This window comes from Cercospora kikuchii, assembly GCF_019650295.1.
Source record: "Cercospora kikuchii DNA, contig_00001, whole genome shotgun sequence".
NCBI classification, from domain to species: domain Eukaryota; kingdom Fungi; phylum Ascomycota; class Dothideomycetes; order Mycosphaerellales; family Mycosphaerellaceae; genus Cercospora; species Cercospora kikuchii.
In genome coordinates this window covers 3,080,018-3,099,038 of record NW_025408582.1, presented here as the reverse complement: position 1 = coordinate 3,099,038, position 19,021 = coordinate 3,080,018, and the positions used below count along the sequence as shown (strand labels likewise).

General features: G+C 52.0%; 8 protein-coding genes across 8 annotated transcripts; 4 read left to right on the top strand and 4 right to left on the bottom strand.

Annotated features, from left to right (window-relative positions):
- Nucleotides 1-1,493: 1,493 nt before the first annotated feature.
- Nucleotides 1,494-2,160, top strand: CKM354_000118300 (uncharacterized protein; the record flags this gene model as incomplete). Its single annotated transcript, XM_044796299.1, has 3 exons — nucleotides 1,494-1,662; nucleotides 1,725-2,031; nucleotides 2,109-2,160. 3 exons carry the CDS (start codon nucleotides 1,494-1,496, stop codon nucleotides 2,158-2,160), a joined length of 528 nt encoding a protein of 175 aa, XP_044652234.1.
- A 1,274-nt stretch (nucleotides 2,161-3,434) lies between these two features.
- CKM354_000118200 (uncharacterized protein) lies at nucleotides 3,435-5,057 on the top strand (the record flags this gene model as incomplete). Its single annotated transcript, XM_044796298.1, has 1 exon — nucleotides 3,435-5,057. One exon carries the CDS (start codon nucleotides 3,435-3,437, stop codon nucleotides 5,055-5,057), a length of 1,623 nt encoding a protein of 540 aa, XP_044652233.1.
- Nucleotides 5,058-7,139: 2,082 nt separating this feature from the next.
- CKM354_000118100 (uncharacterized protein) lies at nucleotides 7,140-8,079 on the bottom strand (the record flags this gene model as incomplete). The annotated part of the gene is made up of 2 exons (XM_044796297.1): nucleotides 7,140-7,919; nucleotides 7,975-8,079. The coding sequence occupies 2 exons, from the start codon at nucleotides 8,077-8,079 to the stop codon at nucleotides 7,140-7,142; spliced, it is 885 nt and encodes a 294-aa protein (XP_044652232.1).
- Nucleotides 8,080-8,378: 299 nt separating this feature from the next.
- On the bottom strand, nucleotides 8,379-10,159 carry CKM354_000118000 (uncharacterized protein; the record flags this gene model as incomplete). Its single annotated transcript, XM_044796296.1, has 3 exons — nucleotides 8,379-9,578; nucleotides 9,638-9,816; nucleotides 9,874-10,159. The coding sequence occupies 3 exons, from the start codon at nucleotides 10,157-10,159 to the stop codon at nucleotides 8,379-8,381; spliced, it is 1,665 nt and encodes a 554-aa protein (XP_044652231.1).
- A 1,177-nt stretch (nucleotides 10,160-11,336) lies between these two features.
- Nucleotides 11,337-11,843, bottom strand: CKM354_000117900 (uncharacterized protein; the record flags this gene model as incomplete). The annotated part of the gene is made up of 2 exons (XM_044796295.1): nucleotides 11,337-11,767; nucleotides 11,822-11,843. 2 exons carry the CDS (start codon nucleotides 11,841-11,843, stop codon nucleotides 11,337-11,339), a joined length of 453 nt encoding a protein of 150 aa, XP_044652230.1.
- A 1,151-nt stretch (nucleotides 11,844-12,994) lies between these two features.
- Nucleotides 12,995-13,747, bottom strand: CKM354_000117800 (uncharacterized protein; the record flags this gene model as incomplete). The annotated part of the gene is made up of 1 exon (XM_044796294.1): nucleotides 12,995-13,747. The coding sequence occupies one exon, from the start codon at nucleotides 13,745-13,747 to the stop codon at nucleotides 12,995-12,997; it is 753 nt and encodes a 250-aa protein (XP_044652229.1).
- Nucleotides 13,748-14,125: 378 nt separating this feature from the next.
- On the top strand, nucleotides 14,126-15,976 carry CKM354_000117700 (uncharacterized protein; the record flags this gene model as incomplete). The annotated part of the gene is made up of 1 exon (XM_044796293.1): nucleotides 14,126-15,976. The coding sequence occupies one exon, from the start codon at nucleotides 14,126-14,128 to the stop codon at nucleotides 15,974-15,976; it is 1,851 nt and encodes a 616-aa protein (XP_044652228.1).
- A 315-nt stretch (nucleotides 15,977-16,291) lies between these two features.
- On the top strand, nucleotides 16,292-18,684 carry CKM354_000117600 (uncharacterized protein; the record flags this gene model as incomplete). Its single annotated transcript, XM_044796292.1, has 2 exons — nucleotides 16,292-16,758; nucleotides 16,812-18,684. The coding sequence occupies 2 exons, from the start codon at nucleotides 16,292-16,294 to the stop codon at nucleotides 18,682-18,684; spliced, it is 2,340 nt and encodes a 779-aa protein (XP_044652227.1).
- Nucleotides 18,685-19,021: the final 337 nt, after the last annotated feature.

The following is a 19,021-nucleotide window of genomic DNA, read 5'->3' as shown; positions in this document are numbered from 1 at the left end:
CTATGCAAAGACGACATGGATGGAAGAGGTCCTGGGTTCAATTCCCAGCGCGTCCATTCTTTTGCCGTGTACACTGGGGTTTAGGGTGTTGTCGATGCTACTGTTTTGTTTGGGAAGTGTTGGAGCAACACCAGGGGAGCATACGGCGATTTTCGGTCCGAAGGACCATTGCTCCAATCAACAGTCCTTCACAAGACCATGTTTTAGCCTTCCCTTTTTCCCTCTGCGCAACGAGAATTATGGTTGATCGTTTGGTCGAGGGCATTGAACGTGTGGTGGTGTTGTTGGAATGGATAGCGAAAATTTTGCCAAAATTCCGCCGGCTGACCCGACCCGAAACTCCTCGGACATGGGTTCAACTTGAACACAACAACTGCGACAACAAGGCAATCACGGTATCGGAGCACCAACAAGTCATTTAGGACTTGGATTGGGATTGCGAACGGTGTGCGTCTCCGTCGATCCTGCAGGCGTCGTTCGGGGCGCAGCCGAAGCCACGCAACTCGTCCTTTTTGGCATTGCGTCCGCTCCTACATCCAACACCCGATATCCTGATTGCGATAACAGGCTCTGCAGTGGTCGCAATAATATGAGCACGTCGGTGTGCCAATCATGACTTGCTCCTTTAGCGTATCCAAGTTCTCCGCAGCATGCCACGATGACCAGAGCTACCTTCCTCGCGAAGCACGGAGCGGACTTGCAAAGTACCTTGGCCTACATGAACCCTACATGATACCCCATGGCACCATCCTGTCAGATCATTCGAATCAAGAGCACCGCTGAAATCACGATACGCGATGATGCCGCTGGCCGAATTGCTGGAAATGAAAGGAGCATGCACATGTAGTCACCACGTGAGTGACACTTCGACCGTGCCAAGGTGTCACTGAGGTGTCCTGTCGCGATTGCACGGGTCTGGCCTGTCAATCAGACCAATTCTGTTTATCGTGCTTGAGCCTCCGCCCCAAGACGAACGCAGCGACAAATAGTACCACCCGAAAGGAAACGATGCGCACGAATCAAGAACAGGATCCAAAGTCATCGTCATTGATTCTGCGAGATTGTGCGACGCTTTCGCAGTCGCAATGCGCGTCAACCCACACATGTGGAACAAGTGAGCTGACATTGGTCAGTACCTGCGTTCAGCGGGTTACACAGCATGAACCTCGGATTACGCTCCGACCCATTTTCCGGCCAACGGCACTGGGGAAAATGCATGAAATGGAATCCTGGAGACAGCATGGAGCTCGGTCACGCTAGATATCTCGACAACGAGTTCGCTTCGACTGCCAAGACCATATCTGCCATCGGCTCCCCAAGATATGTTCGTACACCCTGCGGAGCGCCGCGTCGAATGCGGTGGGACGTGACCCAGTGGCTTATTCTTGGTGACCTGGTCTGGACGCCTGGCGAGCACAGCGGATTGATACATATGAACCTCACTGCCTCAAGTCTGTTGTTCAAGACACCACGCTCTCTTACGAATCGTAACAATGGCCTCAGCAATCTTCCAGCTCCTCGCTGCCTTTGCAGTGCTCAACACTGTCGTTCCTGTCGCAGCCCAGGGCAACTATTCATCGGATGCGATCCCTATCGCTCTTGGAGGCAAGGAAGCCAAAATCAGCAAAGAGTTCATTGAACTCATGGCACCTGACTACAAAAGTAAGTCAGATGCATGATAAAGCCTTTCATGGTGCAATGTGCTGACATCTCCTGCACCATAGTCGTCCACGTCATTCACTCTGCTTCCGATGGCAAATCCGAATTCGGTCCTCTGCTCGCGGGCGAGGCCACCATCCCAGTTTCCGGACTTGGCTCGAACATCAACAACCCTTCTCCGGAGGCCCCATGGGCGATCTTTATTGGCGGCGGTTTCGCTGCTTCGGAAATCAACGAGATGTATGGGAGTAGCTTGGCTCTTCAGACCGTTCCATGGCTATACCCTCCAACTACAGCCCGAGCAAACGGCACCGTCGTGCCGCCAACAGCGATGATTGTGGAGAGAGTGAAAGCAGTTTTCAGAGAGCATGGGTGAGTGCCATGAAGCATGGATCGATCTCTTGGCTGCATGAACATTCAGTGCGGATTGCTAACATGTTTCTTGCTAGATTGATCCCTGGAAACGGCACCAAGCCAGCTGGAGGTATCTGGTCGTTCTAAAGAGCTTGACATATCGAGGGACCCAGAGTCCGAGAGCAGGAGCCCCGGCAAATTTTCGTATCTTCTTTTCCATCTTCAATACCGGGAGCTGTTATCAGAGCAGCGGCAAGAATTAGCAGTGCTTTGAATGTTTATAAGACGACAGAATAGAGGGCTGACGGTGGCCACATTGAGACAAACCGGCACGCCGCTCCATTGCATGATGCCTCTGGCTAACAGCCACATTCACTGCTGAAGTCTGCGAATAGAAATATGCCCGGAGATCGCGCACGACCACTTTAATAATTGCCCAGAACAATCCCACGCCCGCTTCTGATACCACGACGCGACAGCGAACAGAATCGAGCCCCACGCCATCGCCATCGCTTACCTGCTAACAACTCTGCTCTCGACAGTATGCGTTCATCCAGCCAAGGCTACGCCTGCCTGAACAGGTGCGGCGCAATCCTTGCAGCTCCTGGATACTGCGCTCGCTGTGCAGTAAGTATATTGGTGTTCGGAGAGGAAGCATATTTTACTACTGCTGTGAAACAGAAACTTTTGACGCAGCCGAGAATCTGAGTGCACGCCATAATGGTGGACGTAGGAGGATAATGAATCTGTAGGAATGCAATGCGGATCCGACTTTCGTACTTCTGCTGTTCATCTTCCAAGGGTATTTCAATGTATATGTCTGGATATAGGGGATTGTGATCATCCTGTGGTTATCTTGTGGGGCCGACACTGTCGCCCTCTTGTGCCTTGAGCTGTCCAAATGATGATGTCGAGGGAGAGGCGGAAGGGAAAGGCAAAAGGTCACTCCGCAAAGACCGAATCTCGGACTTGGCATCGCGCTTGCCTCTTATGCTTTGATCAAGAACATCCATGCCATCCCGTGCCTCGACCAAACCTACATCATTTCATCGATTCCACAAGGCGACGTTGTGTCTGTCGCGACAACAGTGATTTCTTATCTAGTCGAGACGCAGCCATACCGCGTGCTCGCCGAGCTGAATGGACTCATGTGCATCAGCGACAACGAGCTGACACGCCAGCGGAATCGTGAGGGCGAACAAGAGCAATAGGGATGCTCTTTGTGCTCGTATCATCGTTACATGATGGATCCATCAAACACCGCTCGTCAACCTAAGGGACTTCAGAAGTGTTCACGTCATGGACGGGAAATAGAGTTTGTGGCATAATCTACCATTAACCAGACACAGAGATCAAATAATGGTTCGGACATCTCTCATAGAGTACGAAGACATTGCTAGCAGACGACCGCGACCCATACCATGCTGTCGTGGCTACCGGTTCCGACCTTTCTCATACATGCCTTGGAGTCAGCATTCACTGGAGAGCCAAGACCAGGACTTCGACCGATACCAGGAACTAAGCCACTGACCTTGGAAGCTCTACTTTGTCCGGTTCTGCTATACTACATAGGGCTGTTGCTTCTGCCGCCTCCACCGCCGCAGTCAGTGGCAACATTCAAGATTGGCGCACTTCGTAACGTCCTAGCTGCAGTCGCGGCGTACCTCTTCCTCCGGTTGCCTCTGGCGTACCATGTACCACAAAGCATTGGTCTTACATACCAGCTCGGCTTAGTGGGCATATATGGAGGATTGCGAGTCCTCGATGCGTTCTTCATCAGCTATTATGGATTCGGTCATATTCCGCGAAGAGTGACATATACGCACCACCGTCGCGCCGAAACTCCCCGAGGAGAGTCTGCGCCTCGTCCCTGGGCTGATGGGGGGAGCAATGGAATGCTCAAGAAGCCCTCTATGGCGCATGCCCCGGACAAATCAAAAGCGAATGCACACTCAACCGCCCTGGCAGAGAAGAGTGATGACTTGTTAAAAGTCACGCGCCCAATGCCGCAACGTGCAATCTCGCAGTCGAGCCTGCTCGAAAACATGACGAGCCAATCATATACCGAACTTTTGAGCAAGGACGATGGATACATGACCATGATGCGTAAACTGATCGACGGACCGAAACCCATACCAGTCATCGAGACCGCGCACACTGAGGACGGTTGGCCGCATGGCTTTGCTGATCGCGCCTCGTGGGCACTGGAGTTGGAACTATCGATGCGAGGAGTGGGCTTCACGTGGACGACGGCCGACGTACGACACACATCAAAGACTTGGCTGCCTACCGTGCAGAATCGCATCCATTCGTTGCTCGTGCATGTTGGACCAGTACTAGTCATTGCATGGGCAGTCATTCGGACTGTATATGTGCGACGATTGGCACCGATGATGGACAGGATCGATTCGCCTTCGTCACCATTTGATGAATTGTCACTTCCGGAGCAGTATCTACTTACCACTGCACTTGGGGCGTTCTTGATGGCTGCGTTCTCATTCGGCCATTCGCTCTTCGCAATCATCTGCTCGCCATTGGCACCTTCGCCGCTGGCCTTCTTTCCCCCACTGTACACGATACGAGTCTGGGACATCACATCTGCTCGGGGGTTCTGGTCATATGGATGGCACAGACTCTTCGCTCGTTTGTTCCTGGTTTGGGGCGTATGGCCGGGCGAGTGGCTGGAGAGAACAATCACAGGCAAAACTTCTGACCAGCCTGCCGATATTGGCAAAGTGCTCGGTGGCTTCCTCAGTTCTGCAGTGGTGCATTCCTTGTCTGTAAGAGGTACGGTTGGCGGGAGCTGGGCCGACGCAGCTGGTGAGGCCAAGTTCTTTGCGCTGAATGGCATCGCAATCATTATCGAAGAAGGAATCAAGCGAGCAGTCATCCAGAGAAGGACGCAGAAGAACCATAAACAAAAAATGTGGTATGACGAGGTCATGGGACGTATTTGGTGGGTCAGCGTTCTCCTGACAACTGGACGCAACTTTGCCCGCGGCTGGACGAAGGGAGGCCTCGTGCGCGAGATGGCGTTCATGTGAGCTTGCTACTCAGCAGGACTGAGTTGGAAATGCTGTCAACGCCTGCCTTGTCTTCGCCGGCAGTGGCATCAAAGCTGTGGTCCGCACGATCTTTGCAGTTCACGGCTTCACCTGCCAGTAGGACGGTCTTTGCCCGAGTCCATTGTCGTGAGCTGCAAAGAGTGCGGGGTGGCTCGTGCAGAACACTCACTGCGTACAGTCGTGGACCAGTCACAACCTCGCAGTCGGGCTCGTCTACCTGATGGGCAGTGGACAGAGTCAGACTCACGTGCGACATAAATTGCGGATTCCCTCTCAGCTCCCACCGGCCTGTTGAAAGCTTCAAACCGGGCTGGTAAAAATGGTACAATCAATCGGACATTCGAACCTCATGGCCCAGGACCAATACGAAAGTATCATGGGGCCCAAAGTCCTAGGCATTGCTGTATACGGGTCGGCGAGGACATCGCCTGCAGTAGTATCCCGTTTGTTGGGTCATCCCAAAATACCTACGGTTTCTTTGCTTCACTGGTGAACCCGTCTGGAAAGGCTTCATTTTCTACTTGTACGCTTTCTACACGTATGCGATAGTCGCGACTCAGCCCACCGCCTGTGTCGCGTTAGATTCGAGCAGTCTGCAGAACCGTTGATCTGCGGTCTTGGGTGAAGACCCTCGCTGGTCGTTCTTCTGGTTTCCTTTGCGAAGTGTCCAGATCGCTCTTGCTAACAAAGTGCTTATCACAACAATCATCGCAAACCTACCACTATGGTTCGGCGATTTTACTGGCAGCCGGGAACTCCGCAGTATAAATTTTTTCCATGAGGATGTAGGGCAATAATACCAAGATCAAGCTCCTCACGTGGGTAAATCGGGATCCAATCAATGAGAGCAGGCATACCAACTCTTCAGAAAGTCTCGTCCTTGTATAACCTCAATGCCACCTCACATACGCGCTAAGATGCCCTGATCAAGAGATTGGACACAAAGCCAGAAGCTTTCCAGTGTGCCCATGATCTATGCTTCCATCGGAAACATGCATTGCCATGTTGTTGGCTGGCTAACACGAGGACAGATGAGAATAGTATCACGAACTCTCGGTCGAGGAGTGTCACAGTTGTGAAGATGGCATATATAACGGACATGATCGCACGTTCACTGGAAGGAGCACAACTCGACAATACCGACACAACTCAGATCAAAACATACATACGCCAACGATACACACTGCCACTTTCCCACGTCTTCTACCATCTACGACAATGCAGACCTGGTCGATCTTCGCCGCTGCTCTGACTCTGGTATCTAATGACCAATCGTTCGACTTCGATAGCTTCGCTGAGAGACAGTGCTAGGTCGGAGTCCTCGCAGGGCCAGTGGAAGTGAACGGCCAAGCAAATATGGCCAAGAGAGATGACAACCCTATTCCGACTTGTAAATCCATTGGCCACGGTGTAAGAGACATTGCAAATCGATAATCTGGGCAGAGCTGACCATGAAGTAGACCAATTGCAGGAAAGAGCCGGGGTGCAACTATGTAAGTCGCAATGCATGGACACATAAATGCCGGGTTCTGACTGCGCACAGCATGTATGCCACTTTGTTCTTGGGGGCGGTAACGATTTTGATGCCTGTAGCAAGCCGCAGTAGGCAACCCTGAGTAGCGGGACTGTCGTTTTATCGGCAGCCGAAAAGGAGGTGGAGTGGTGTGTCGAAACTTGTGCTGTCGCACGTAAAGTACCTACACGCGCGACTGTTCGTGTTTGTAGTCTCAATTTCGTAGGCTTGCGTGCGAGTAGTCGCTCTTTTACAATAATCCGCGTACGCAACGTCTGCTACAACTTGTCCGGGCTCACTGTGTCTACTGGGTGAGTGGGTGCTATGGACTTCGAATCACGATCTTGACCATTGCTGCTCGTGGCCTATTCATATTACAACACTGAGACTGAAATACCGCTTTCCAACCCTGTCATGTGCCACATCGTTATTTTGGCCGTTGTGAGACCCGCAATCGCTGTGCAAGAAACTGCAAATGCTCAAGACCTCGTACTCCAATGAAGGTGACGAAGGTGGTGACTTGCAAACGTGCCCACATTTCGATACATCTAACCCCTAGAGTAACTCCACGCCAGAAATGCCACGACGAATGGCGAAGTCACCACCACAATATTCCTGATGACATTCCTCATCGTGATCATCGCAACCACAAGCTGCATCTCATCATGACTGGCACTCTCATTGACCCTCGGAAAAGGCTCGTCAGGTACAGGCTTCCCCAAGAACTCGCACAAAGGCTCCCACCCACTACCCAATTGATAATTCAACAGCCTCTGGGGTTGATCTTTCAGTACCTTACGTATCTCAGCATAATGTTCTCGATAAATTGGCCGAGCATTTGCTCTCCATTCATCTGCAGTATTAGCACGAAACTGCCCTTGCATGAAACCTCTCTTCTGCAAATTCTTGAAATACCCCATCTCATACGGATCCAGCATACAGAAGAACTGAATTACATATGGATGATCCGCAGAGCGAATGAGAGCTTGTTCGAAGGACTTATACCAGGATTCGATTTCTCGCTCTACGAGGATGACTTTTGCGTTGGGGTATGCGTTGATGAGTTCTGGGCCGAAAGCGTTGCATGGGGTATCAGTTGTAGCGGAAACGTGGCCGAGGAGTTGATCCCAGAAATCGGGCTTGTTGAGGTCGAGGGACTTGTCGTTGTGATACTTTGCTTCGAAGGCTTCGTCCCACATTACGACGTCGCGTTTGTTGGCATGCATGTCGAAGCCGTGGCAGGTTGGGTAGCCGAGGCGGGTCAGAGCTGCTTTCATTGATGCTGTGCCTGTTCGGCCCATTCCGAGGGAGAGGACTTCCATGGGGACCTGTTGATGGTCAGCTTGTGTGGAATATGCCATACGGCTTCAGTTGGATGCGTACCTGTCGTTTATGGCCATGTCTGTCGATGCTTGCGTTGACAAAAGGTTCTGGGAACCTGCGTTTCGTCTCATCGCTGAAGCCGAAGATGAACTCCCAGAGACTCATGGTTGCAGAAAGTGATGTTGACAGCAAGGACTTGGAAGACGGAGAGATCTAGAGGAAGCTACATCGGTAGCTGGCTAACCAAGGAAGGAGCAGAGGATTGCTTAGCGCCTTGCCAAGCACCAGCTGAAGGTCGTGCAGCTGTGCTGGATCCTGAAGGATCGTTCCAGCACTTCACTAGACTTGAAGTTGCCAAGACGAATGGAGAAATCGTTGTAAAGAGATGTTTGTGAAGGTTCATTATAGTTCATCGTCATGTACAGCTTTTACTGACGGAAGAGCATCATCAATACCGCCATCTCTTAAGCCACAACTCCGACTCTATCAAAGTCTGGAGCGTACTGAGTATTGCCACTCAACCCACTGATCTTAATAGTATTCGTTCCCGTCGTGCTGAAACCACTCAGCCTCACCAGATGGTTCTTAGCCACATCCTTATCCCAATTGTATCCTGTCAACGGAAAGATGACGCTTTGTCCCGGTCCGCCATTCACGCTGATGCTTGCGCCTCGAGTGTTCAATCCGCCCATATATCCGACTTCGCAGTCGATGTAATCAAATCTCACATCCTGTGTTGCTTGACTGGTTCGAATATTGCTGAGTGTCAAGGAGCCCCCTCCATTGGCAATGTTGCCGGCTTTCTGGCCTCCTGAGCACCCGGAGCAGGACTGGACATTGGCGCCTCCGGCAAAGGAACCAGATTCGGCTTCGATCCAGGTCAATCGTGGCGCGGAGACAGATTGTGTTGCGATGTTGCTGAGACGAAGAGGCAGAGAACCATGAGCGTTGACTTGAGCGGAGTAAGAGGTTTGGCCGGTTGTGGTGCGGCCTGTCCAGAGGTTCTTCACCGTTGCTGAGCGAATGCCAAGGCTAGCAAAATCAATAGATAGCGTTCGAACAGTGTTGGAGTGGTCGACAAGCAATACAGCCTGGTCGCCATTGGCAAGAGGGCCGGCATAGACATCCCTGTCATTGCTGAAGCGCTGGATGAGCTTCACAGGTTGACCAGCGGAATCTTGATTGATGGCAATCAAGTCTCTGTTCAACAAGATGTTCCTCGTGGTATCCGACATTGATGGAACAGGTGTAGACACCATCAAGGCACTCTTGAACATAGCCCAGATCGCAAAGTGAGTAGCCTGCTCATCCGTAGACATGCCAGGGTTACCGACCTCGAGCAAATCCATATCACTGAATTTACCTGGAGCGTTAAGACCTCTGAGGTTGACGTGTATTCCCTGGTTCATGATACGGAGTACGCTCGCCCAGCCTTGGGTGATGTCGTCGGAGACACGATACGAATTGGCAAGCGGTGGTGTCCATTCGGCAGGGCCTTGCAGACCAGTCGGGCTTGAATACGGTGTGCCCCATTGGCAAACGAGCATGCCTTTGATGCCAACATTCTGCAACGCTGTCGACATCTTTCCAAATCTATCTGGAAAGTCTGTTCGTGGATCTTTAGGAGCATTGTTGTCCGCGCCGTCAATGTAGCAGTTGTCGACCTGCGCAATGCGCGATTAGCTTGCTTCCAACCACTCATAGCACAGATTCGAGATCTCACCTTCACGTATGCAGTGTTCCATCCTGCGAATTGCAGAGCATCTTGATTCTCGAACCCAAGACTGCCTGGCCTCAAACCCTGCGCTGCAGACCTCGTGTCACAGGAAAATTTGCCCTGGTCGGTGTACATACTCCATTGGAAGCCTGAGTCCCGTGCGAGCTTGCTCAAAGGTGCAATGCCTACAACGTTTGTGAGCAAGATGCCAGATATGATTCATCTTCGAAAGAGATATTTACCATTGGGGAATGTTGACGCATCGTAAGTGAGAGAGCCGTTCGATGCTCGCTGGAAGCCCTGCCAGCCACAATCCACCTGGAAGTACTTGTATCCTGCATCCTTGAATCCCTTTTGCGCAAAAGCGCGGATTGTTGCATCGACATAGGTCTGATTTGGCGAGCACCCGACATCATTATAGGTATTGAAACCCATGACGGGCGTCCTGCCGAAGCCATTGTCCAACGCATGGACTAGCGTAGCCGGAGCCGCAAGCAATGCAGCCGTTGCGAAAGCGTTTGAGAACATCTTGCCTCGCTAGTTGTGATCGGTATGCAGGCTCTGTGCCTTGAGAACTAACATCCCAGCTTACGACCTTTTATGGTCCTTGCCAAGGAGATTGTGTCCGGTTAATAGCATCGTGAGTGCTGCACAAGCCGTGCAAGTCTGGAATACTCCGAAGTTTGTGGATTCGATACGGCTGCTAAAGTGTGGAGGATAGGTCATTCGAAATGAGTTTGGAACATCCATTGGCGGAAGATTAGTAGAGTTGTGAAGCTCTCCACAAAGATCGACAGTTACGTTCCGTGTCGGAACATGGGCGCCCCGCTAAATCGTAGTCCCCTCGGAACACCTGACACAGTGACGAACACTCCAAGGCACGGCTCTATCGTCAATGCCGTCCGTGTCACACAATCGCAGAGAGCCTGTTCGAACATAAAGTGCATGAGAAATGATGACGGACCGTGTCTGTGAGGATTCTGGCCATCGAGGTAGGACGTGCCCCAAAGCTGTTCTTGCTATGGGTATATTTCCGTGAATTCGTCAAGCAGCGCCATCTATCTCTGTGTGAAGTTTGTAGAGTCCGGAGCAATGCGAAAGCTCGGAAATCTTGAATGATGTGCTCCTCAGACCACTTGGGCGGCAAAGAATCAATTCTGCTCAGCTTATGGCCCACCGTTTGTGTTGCTGCAGGATCGCGGCATTCCACTCTCCTAAAGCAAGATACCTCTTCCCTCATGCTGATTTGTTCCCGAATGCCTTGACTGAGCTTCCAACACCTTCCGCGAGTTCGGACTTGAGCGCGTTCCAAGACACATCCGTCGCCTCTGCGGTACGCAGCCGTCTGAACAGCGCCTATCTTGCTTGATAAATATATTGCTTCATGCCCGGGAGCGGGTGCCCGTAACAGGCCTGCCTGGAGTTACAATCGAAAACTGACGTGATTGCCCTGCAGTCAAGATTTCCACGTAGTCGAGTCCAGTTGAGCGAGGCCAGCCGCTCAAGGAAATGGCATCGCTTGCTCGAGACGCGGTCATTCCCAGGCCCAGACTCAATGTACGGCCAGTGCAAATCCTGCTATCCATGCTTTCTGACCGGTTCGTGCGAATGTTCAGTTCAGAGAGTCAAGGCCTCTACATGCGCCCTTCAGTATCGCTGGGCCGGCGTGTGCTGTAATCTCTGGTACGGCTCACACTGCAGCCTTCTAGCCCTCAGGCGCACCAGTATACTTATCTCCGGCGCTCTTGAACAACTCTTCTTGCATCCGCATCAACTCCTCAGGGCTCATGCCGCTCTGCTCGATCTTGGTCTGCTTTCTCTCGCGTCGCGCGCTCTCAGCCTTGAACCCTTCAGCAACGCGGCTCAGCTCGGGCACATAGTCGCCAAAATCAAGCTCCTCGAGAGCTTTGAAGATGTGTTCGCCAGCGATAGTCTTTTTCGCGTCCTTTTCGGCAATCTCGTTGGCTTCAGATGACAGCATGGTGATGAACTCGACACAGCACTCGATCAGCACGTCGCGGGTTTCTTTGGCGAACGACATGCTGCCGGTGCCATCGTTGAGGGAAGGGTTGGTCGCCAGGACCTCGTTGATGATCTTTTGGACTGTGGCCTTGGGGAGGGAGAGGTCATCGTTGCCTGCAGCGAGTGTTAGCAAGGGATGTGGGTTGGTGTTGTAATTTTGAGATGTACCTCCGAACTCCTTGTCAGACATGGTTTCAGGTGGTTTGTGGTGATCCTGATGTGTTCGCGACGAGCTTCAGATCATTCTCGAGGTGACTGTCGCGTTGTGGGAGGGCTTGCGACAGTTGCAGCTCGCTTTATACTCGAGACGTGATCCAAGTTGGCGCAACCAGCACATCGGTCCCGCTTGCGGGCGGAAGCTCGTGCATTTGCTTGGCGCGTCGCTCTTTCTTTCGCCGGAAACTTTCTTGACCTGCACTTCTTCACTACATCCACCTCGAGCCGCATCCTCGCCGGTCGCGCGCACCACCACAGGTCGGTCACATCCCTATTTCTAGCTCCTCTATTCGATGATGAGCAGTTGTCGCCCCTATCATACCAACGAGCTCCTATTGAGAGTTTCTGTGGTGATTGACCGAGCCGCCAAAGCTCTGGCTGAAGAAAAATCTATTTCACATTGGCATTTCTATGAAGCTTCCCCAAGCTCCTACTGACATGTGTCTTGTAGTCTCTATTCACGACGATGGTACTGGCGTGGCGACCTCGGGGTTAGAATGAGCTGGCGGGTACGAGGAAGAGCATGTTGAACAACACATCCGATCCCCAGCTTCTTTGACAAAGGTGAGCGAAAACCTTTGAATACTCAGCACAACTACCATGATGAGCAACATATGTACTATCAAATACCGATCTATCATGACGGAACAAACATGGTTCGATTACCTGATACTCGAACTCCGCCTTCGACACTTTTCATGCCAGAGGTGAACAGAATGCTGACAGTTCTGAAGGTAGGTCTCGAATCATGTAGAGTGAGGCTTCCTGCCGAGTCACATTCGCTGCACCGGTGAGTACACTCCTCTGTTGCTGCTTTGCAATGATTACACCAAACATTCCATGCTAAACCTGACGGCTTCTGCCTCATGTTGATCAAAATGTATTACTTTTCATCTTTCGAATGAGCTACTATCTCTTACTGGCCATGCATGACCTGACTACAAGATCATTTTGCTGACTTGCGATAAGTTTAGTAAGTTGCAATTGAGAAGAATGTCCGTGGTTGCGGTTCAGTTGGACGGACTTCCCATTGCGTCAATCTCCTACTCGATTGCCGGTCAGTCAGGTCGCTGCCCGCTGTACCTCATATTTAGTCTACGTAGCATCGTACATCAAGCATGCTGTCTAGTCCTGAAACGCTTTGAGCTCTGGTCCATTCCAAGTCACGAACTTTCCAGTCAAATCCTTTGGGGCATCCAAGACGAGCCTCGCCATAACATTGCCAGGCTGCTCGGGCTTCAACAGCTTGCCATCCTCTTTGAAGCCCTTGAACATGGCGCGGTCTGTGTCAGTCATGACCGTGTTGTGCTTTTCTCGGATGTCTCTCTGCATCTCTGTGTCCACCACGCCAGGCCTCACAGAGATCGACGTAATATCCTTCTCTTCATTCGCAATAGAGGCCGCGAGATGGTTCATGGCCGCCTTGCTAGATCCGTAAGCTCCCCAAGTCTGGTAGCTAGTCGTCGAAGCTCCAGAGCTGGTGAAGACTATTGTTCCCTTGCTTTCTCGCAGATGTGGAATGGCAGCTTTCGCAATGGCAACAGCTGAGAAGAAGTTGATGGTGAAACCGTCCCTCCATTCTTCTGCCTTGGCGTCGGCAACCTTCGTGACGGGATCAAGGACTCCATGGTTGACAATCACGCCATCGAGCTTTCCGAATTGTTTGATCGTGAGATCCACAGCTTTCTGTCCCAGTGAGAGGTCGGAGAAGTCGCCTGGCAGGATGGCAGTCTGGTTTGGGTACTGCTTCTCGAGCTCGCGGAGGGCGGGTTCGGAGCGGGCAACGAGCGTGAGTTTGTGGGACTGCTGGAGGAGGAAGTGGGCGATGGAGAGGCCGATGCCTCGGGAGGCGCCTGTGAGGAGGATGACTTTCGACATGGTGCTGAATGCGAATGTTGCTATGAAGGAGAACTAAGCTGTGGACTGTGAGCAGAATTTATCAGTAGTCATGGAAGGAATCGTATCAAGTGGGCTGGTGGGCTGTTTGGCCGATGTCGTCCATCGTGTGATCGCGTCACACCGTGCTGTGCCTCGTCTATCGAGCCGTCTCATCAAAGAGTGCTCATATCGCTGCATCGCGATGCTGCATTGATCAGGTTGATGAGTATGATGGATGTGCAAGGCGCAGCCCACGGGGAGCAGAGCTGAAACAGCATGACGCGTGATGCTCGAGCGGGCACGCGTTGACGGGAGAGCTCTCGACGTGCTCCTCGTCGCACAACTCTTGCAGCTTCCATCAAGATACGCCTCGTCAGGATGGCATTCTCACGTATACCTTTACTGCTGACTATTCTCCATCTCGCCGCTGGCGAACAGCCGTCCGCCCCAGCTCCCATCGCCGCACCCCTCCGAGAGCTCCCGTGGGGCCAGCTCAACTTCCTGCACACCACCGACACCCACGGCTGGCATGGCGGGCATCTGCAGGAAGCACAGTACTCGGCAGACTGGGGCGACTATATCTCTTTCGCCCACCACCTGCGCAAGCGAGCCGATGACGATGGCAGCGATCTGCTCCTCATCGATACGGGCGATCGAGTAGAAGGCAACGGGCTGTACGATGCCAGCGATCCCAAGGGCAAGTACACATTAGACGTGATCAGGCACCAGAGCATAGATGTGATGAGCGTGGGCAACCACGAACTGTACAAACAGAACACCAGCATCAACGAATTCAACAATGTTGTGCCCGCATTCAACGATGCGTACCTTGCGAGCAATCTCGACATTATCAGCCCAAAGTCTGGAGAGCAAGTGCCTCTTGCGAGGAGGTTCAAGAAGTTCACTACGAAGAACCAGGGCATTCGCATAGTTGCATTCGGTTACCTTTTCAACTTTAAAGGCAATGCGAACAATACAATTGTAAAGCCGGTTCAGGACACGATTAAGGAACAGTGGTTCAAGGACGCCACTGCAGATAAAGAGGTGGACTTGTTCCTGGTGATCGGACATGTGCCTGTCAGAGATACTCCTGAGTTCGAGGCTGTATACAAAGCCATCCGGCAGGAGAACTGGGACACTCCGATCGTGTTCTTCGGCGGACACACGCATATCCGTGACTACCGTAAATTCGAGAAGAAGGCGTGGGGATTAGAAAGCGGTCGCTACATGGAAACTCTTGGCTTCCTCTCCATCGATGGGCTGAGCACCGGCAAGAAGGATGTCCCGACCGCTAGTAAGTCGGTGGAGTACAAGAGATTATACATTGACAACAACCTGTTCTCGATGCATCATCATTCGGGCACGAATGAGACCACCTTTGGTACAGAGCTCGGCAGGAATGTGTCGAAAGCCATCACAGAAGCTAGGAAGGAACTCAAGCTCGAGCACACTTTTGGTTGTGCACCACAAGACTACTGGCTCGGTCGAGTGCCATATCCATCGAACAACAGTCTATTGACATTGTTGGAGACGCAGGTGCTTCCAGATGCGCTCAAAGGCACCAAGACGCCTACCATTGCTATTACGAACAGTGGTGCTCTGCGTTTTGACATTTTCAAGGGCCCATTTACGATCGACTCCACCTTCCTGGTCTCGCCTTTCACAAGTGGGTTCAGAGTGCTAAAGGACGTCCCCTTCAAAGCCGCCAGCAGAGTCTTGCAGACTTTGAATGACCAGGGACCAATCCTCCTCGCAGACATGATCGCCATGGCAGGAGAGGACCAGACCAAATGGAAGGAGCTGGTTCCACACCACCCAGTCCGAGCTGATAGTTTGTTGTTTGCCGATGAGGCGCCTTCAAGACTTCAACCATTGATGGGCGCTCAGAGTCAGACGCCTTTCGGCAGTGGCGACAGCGACGCGCCACAGGTGCCCGGATATACGACGAAAGACGATGCAGGAACGGATGGCGATGATACGATTCATCAACGCATCAATTTCTATAATATACCGAATGTCATCGGCTCGAATGTCAGCTTTCCAACAACCGCTGCTGCTCCAGAGACTGTGGACTTGCTGTACAACGAGTTCATCGAGAACTTTGTACTGCTTGCTCTGAGATACCTGGGCGAAAAGCGCGAACCGAAAGATTCGAGTCGTGCTGTTGATGGCAAGACTCTTACAGATGTGATTTCTGAGTGGATCCAGGATCATTGGCAGTGTGAATGATATACTGCGAAATATCACGATCGGATTATTCATTCTCGAAGCACATGTGCATCGCGCGCAATGCGCCAAACATTCTTTGATCATCCTTGGCAGATTCCAATGCTGCAAGTATGTCCCCATTTCTCGCCCTGATTGCCTAAAGAGGCATCCTGACAGCACAATGCTCAACATGTGAGACATGCCGGGCTACGGGCCGATGCAAAGGATTCAGTGCCGAATGCCTTGATCTGTGTGGTATTTCGCGCGTCGAAGAGACAAAATGTCTGCTCGCTCGTGGAACTTGAGGCATACGGCTGCCCTCTGATTTCCAACAAGATGCTGCACTTTGTGCTTGCTGCGCTGCTAAGCGGCACTCTGGCGCAATCGCTCGTTCCCGCATACGGCATCAGCGCAGATGCTTCCAACTCATGTCTAAGACGAAGCGTGTTCGTCTATACTAGCGCGTCGTCGACATACGTGGTCACGAATCTGGGTTCGACGAGCCTGACAGCCACGCCTTCGTTCTGCAGCAATGCTACAACTACGACTTCTACTGTCTACGGATCCGTCTCGATATCGACTGTTACGCTGACCGGCAACAACCAAACAATTACTACAGCACTACCGGCGTCGACAATCACCATCGTTCAACAGTCTACAGGCAGCCCACAGTTGCCTCCGAATCAGACGATCAACTTCGATGCTGATTCTGCAACATACCAGACTTCAGCGTCTGGATCCCAAGTTTCCGCAGAGGTTGTCACAGCTGGACCATTGCAGCCGTACAGCGGAGACAACTATCTGTAAGTGCTAACAACACCGGGGGAGAATGAACACAGGCACTAACTTCTCTCAGTCTCATCACCTTTGGCTCTGGCGGAGCAACTGTTGTTAAGCGACAGACCAGTCAGTCACAAGCTTACAATGTCACGCAGCTGTTCTCTGCTGTAGCCGGCAACACATACACACTCAACGCATATGCCTCGGAAGCGCAGAACGGAGATGTCGCACCAGACTGTTCCTTCTCCATCTGTGCCGGAAGCACCTGCAGTCCAGCCTTCGACTTGACTTCAAGTTACGCCTTGTATTCTTACCAGTGGACGGCGCCTGGCGCGAATCCGAATGCTGTAGCGACGTTCAGTGTCCAATGTTCAGGACCAGCATACATTGCCTTGGACGACATCTCTATCGCGACCAGTTCGCAGCCCACACCCGCAACGCAGACTGTAACGCAATATGTCACACAGACCAGAGATATTGTGACTGAGACGCAAGAGGGCCCTTCCCTGGTCTACGAGACAGTAACCGCTGTAACGACTGCTCGAGACACGGTCACAGCTTACACTTTGTCGCTTTCAGTCCAAGAAGCTAGCACATCAACGACAACAGAATACACCACTGTGCGAGAGACTACAACTCTAAGCCAGCCTCAAAGTGTGGTGTATGAGACGGTGACCGCTACTTCTTTGGCACTTGTAACAGAAACGGCATTTAGCCTTTCAATACAAAGTCTGAACGCAAGCACTTCGACGACTACGGAAATCACCACTGTTCAACAGACCACCACACCAAGCCAGGCACCATCGATTGTGATCGAAACAGTCACTGCCACTACGACAGCTATAGTAACGGAGACATCGGTCTCATTTCCATTGGCAAGCACACACACAACAACCGAGATTGCCACGCTTCAGCTTACGGCGACCGAAACATATCCTTTGACACTGCCCCGAGAGACATATACGCCATTCGCAGAAACGAGTCTATTGACGCTGACTCTTGAGCCATCAACTGTCACGGCTACGCAGGTCGTCACGCCACCAGCAGTCACGGAAACGGTAACCTCGACTCTGCCCAGAGATACCACGACACTTCCTGCAGTGACCACAACTCAAAGTGCGCCATCTTTGCTGCCTACGACATGTCCACTAGCTGGATGTGGTCGCCAGTCGACATTCGCTGGGCTTTCTGGCATCACACGCGAACAGTGCCAAGCAAGTTGTGCTTCCACCACGGGATGTGTGTCATTCCAATACGGAAGCCAGAGACAAGGAATATATGATTGCTATCGGTTCAGTGTACCTGTCTCGCAAGCTCGTATTCCTACATATCCGAGCGATTCCAACTATGCCATCTGCTCTCAGTACTTCTGGTATGAAGCAGATGGAACTTGTGCTCATTCGCCGACTTCGACCGCACAACCAGCAGTGCGGACGACGACCTTGCCTGCCTCTACAATTACAGCCACAACGACCGAATACGTCAATCAAGGTTACGAATCTATTTGTCCGTCGCCGCTGGTCACCGCCATTATCGCACCTGGAACGACCAGCATCTACCAACCTCTCTGCGACAGAATCATGTACGCGTACATCCGCACAACTTCAACTTCAACCAACGCGGCCAATGGGGTTACATCCACGTATTTCGTCAATATTGCAACTCCGGGAATCACGTCGGCGACAGATGCATCAGCCTGTTATCGACAATGCACTCCCATCACCACCGTTGGCTCTACGTGGCCGTGCTTGTATGCCAACTGGTACATGTCGAGTTACAGTTCCTCTGCGTCAACGGCGACTGCGAGTTATTGCAGCAGAGGTTATGGGACAATCGCGTACACGTATTCTTGGAGTCCGGTGTTCTATAACCAGAACAATAACTTCTGGAGTTCGTCGTATGTGGCATATGTGCCGGCCACGGCTACAGCGAGGCCGACGCCTGCTTGATGGAAAGTTGGGTATGTTGGCGCAGAAATTCATGGTTGGATCATGGGGTAGTACTCTCTAGCCCATGTCGCAGTGAGGGGCACACACTCAGTCAATGTCTTGAACTTCCTCGGAGAAAGGCTAGCAGATGCTTTTGCCCGGACTACGGCTGTACATGTACATGGCTGGAGGTGCTGTGCCTCAGCGCGGTGTCGGATATGTGGAGAGAGCTTCAGCGATGGGAAGGTCCATTATTAGACTAGTGATCCATAGACTGCTGCACTCTATTCGTCTCATCAGCTCCGTTCCTGCCAGATGTGGAAGATTTCTAGAAATTCTCGAGCGAAAAGGGCAGGAA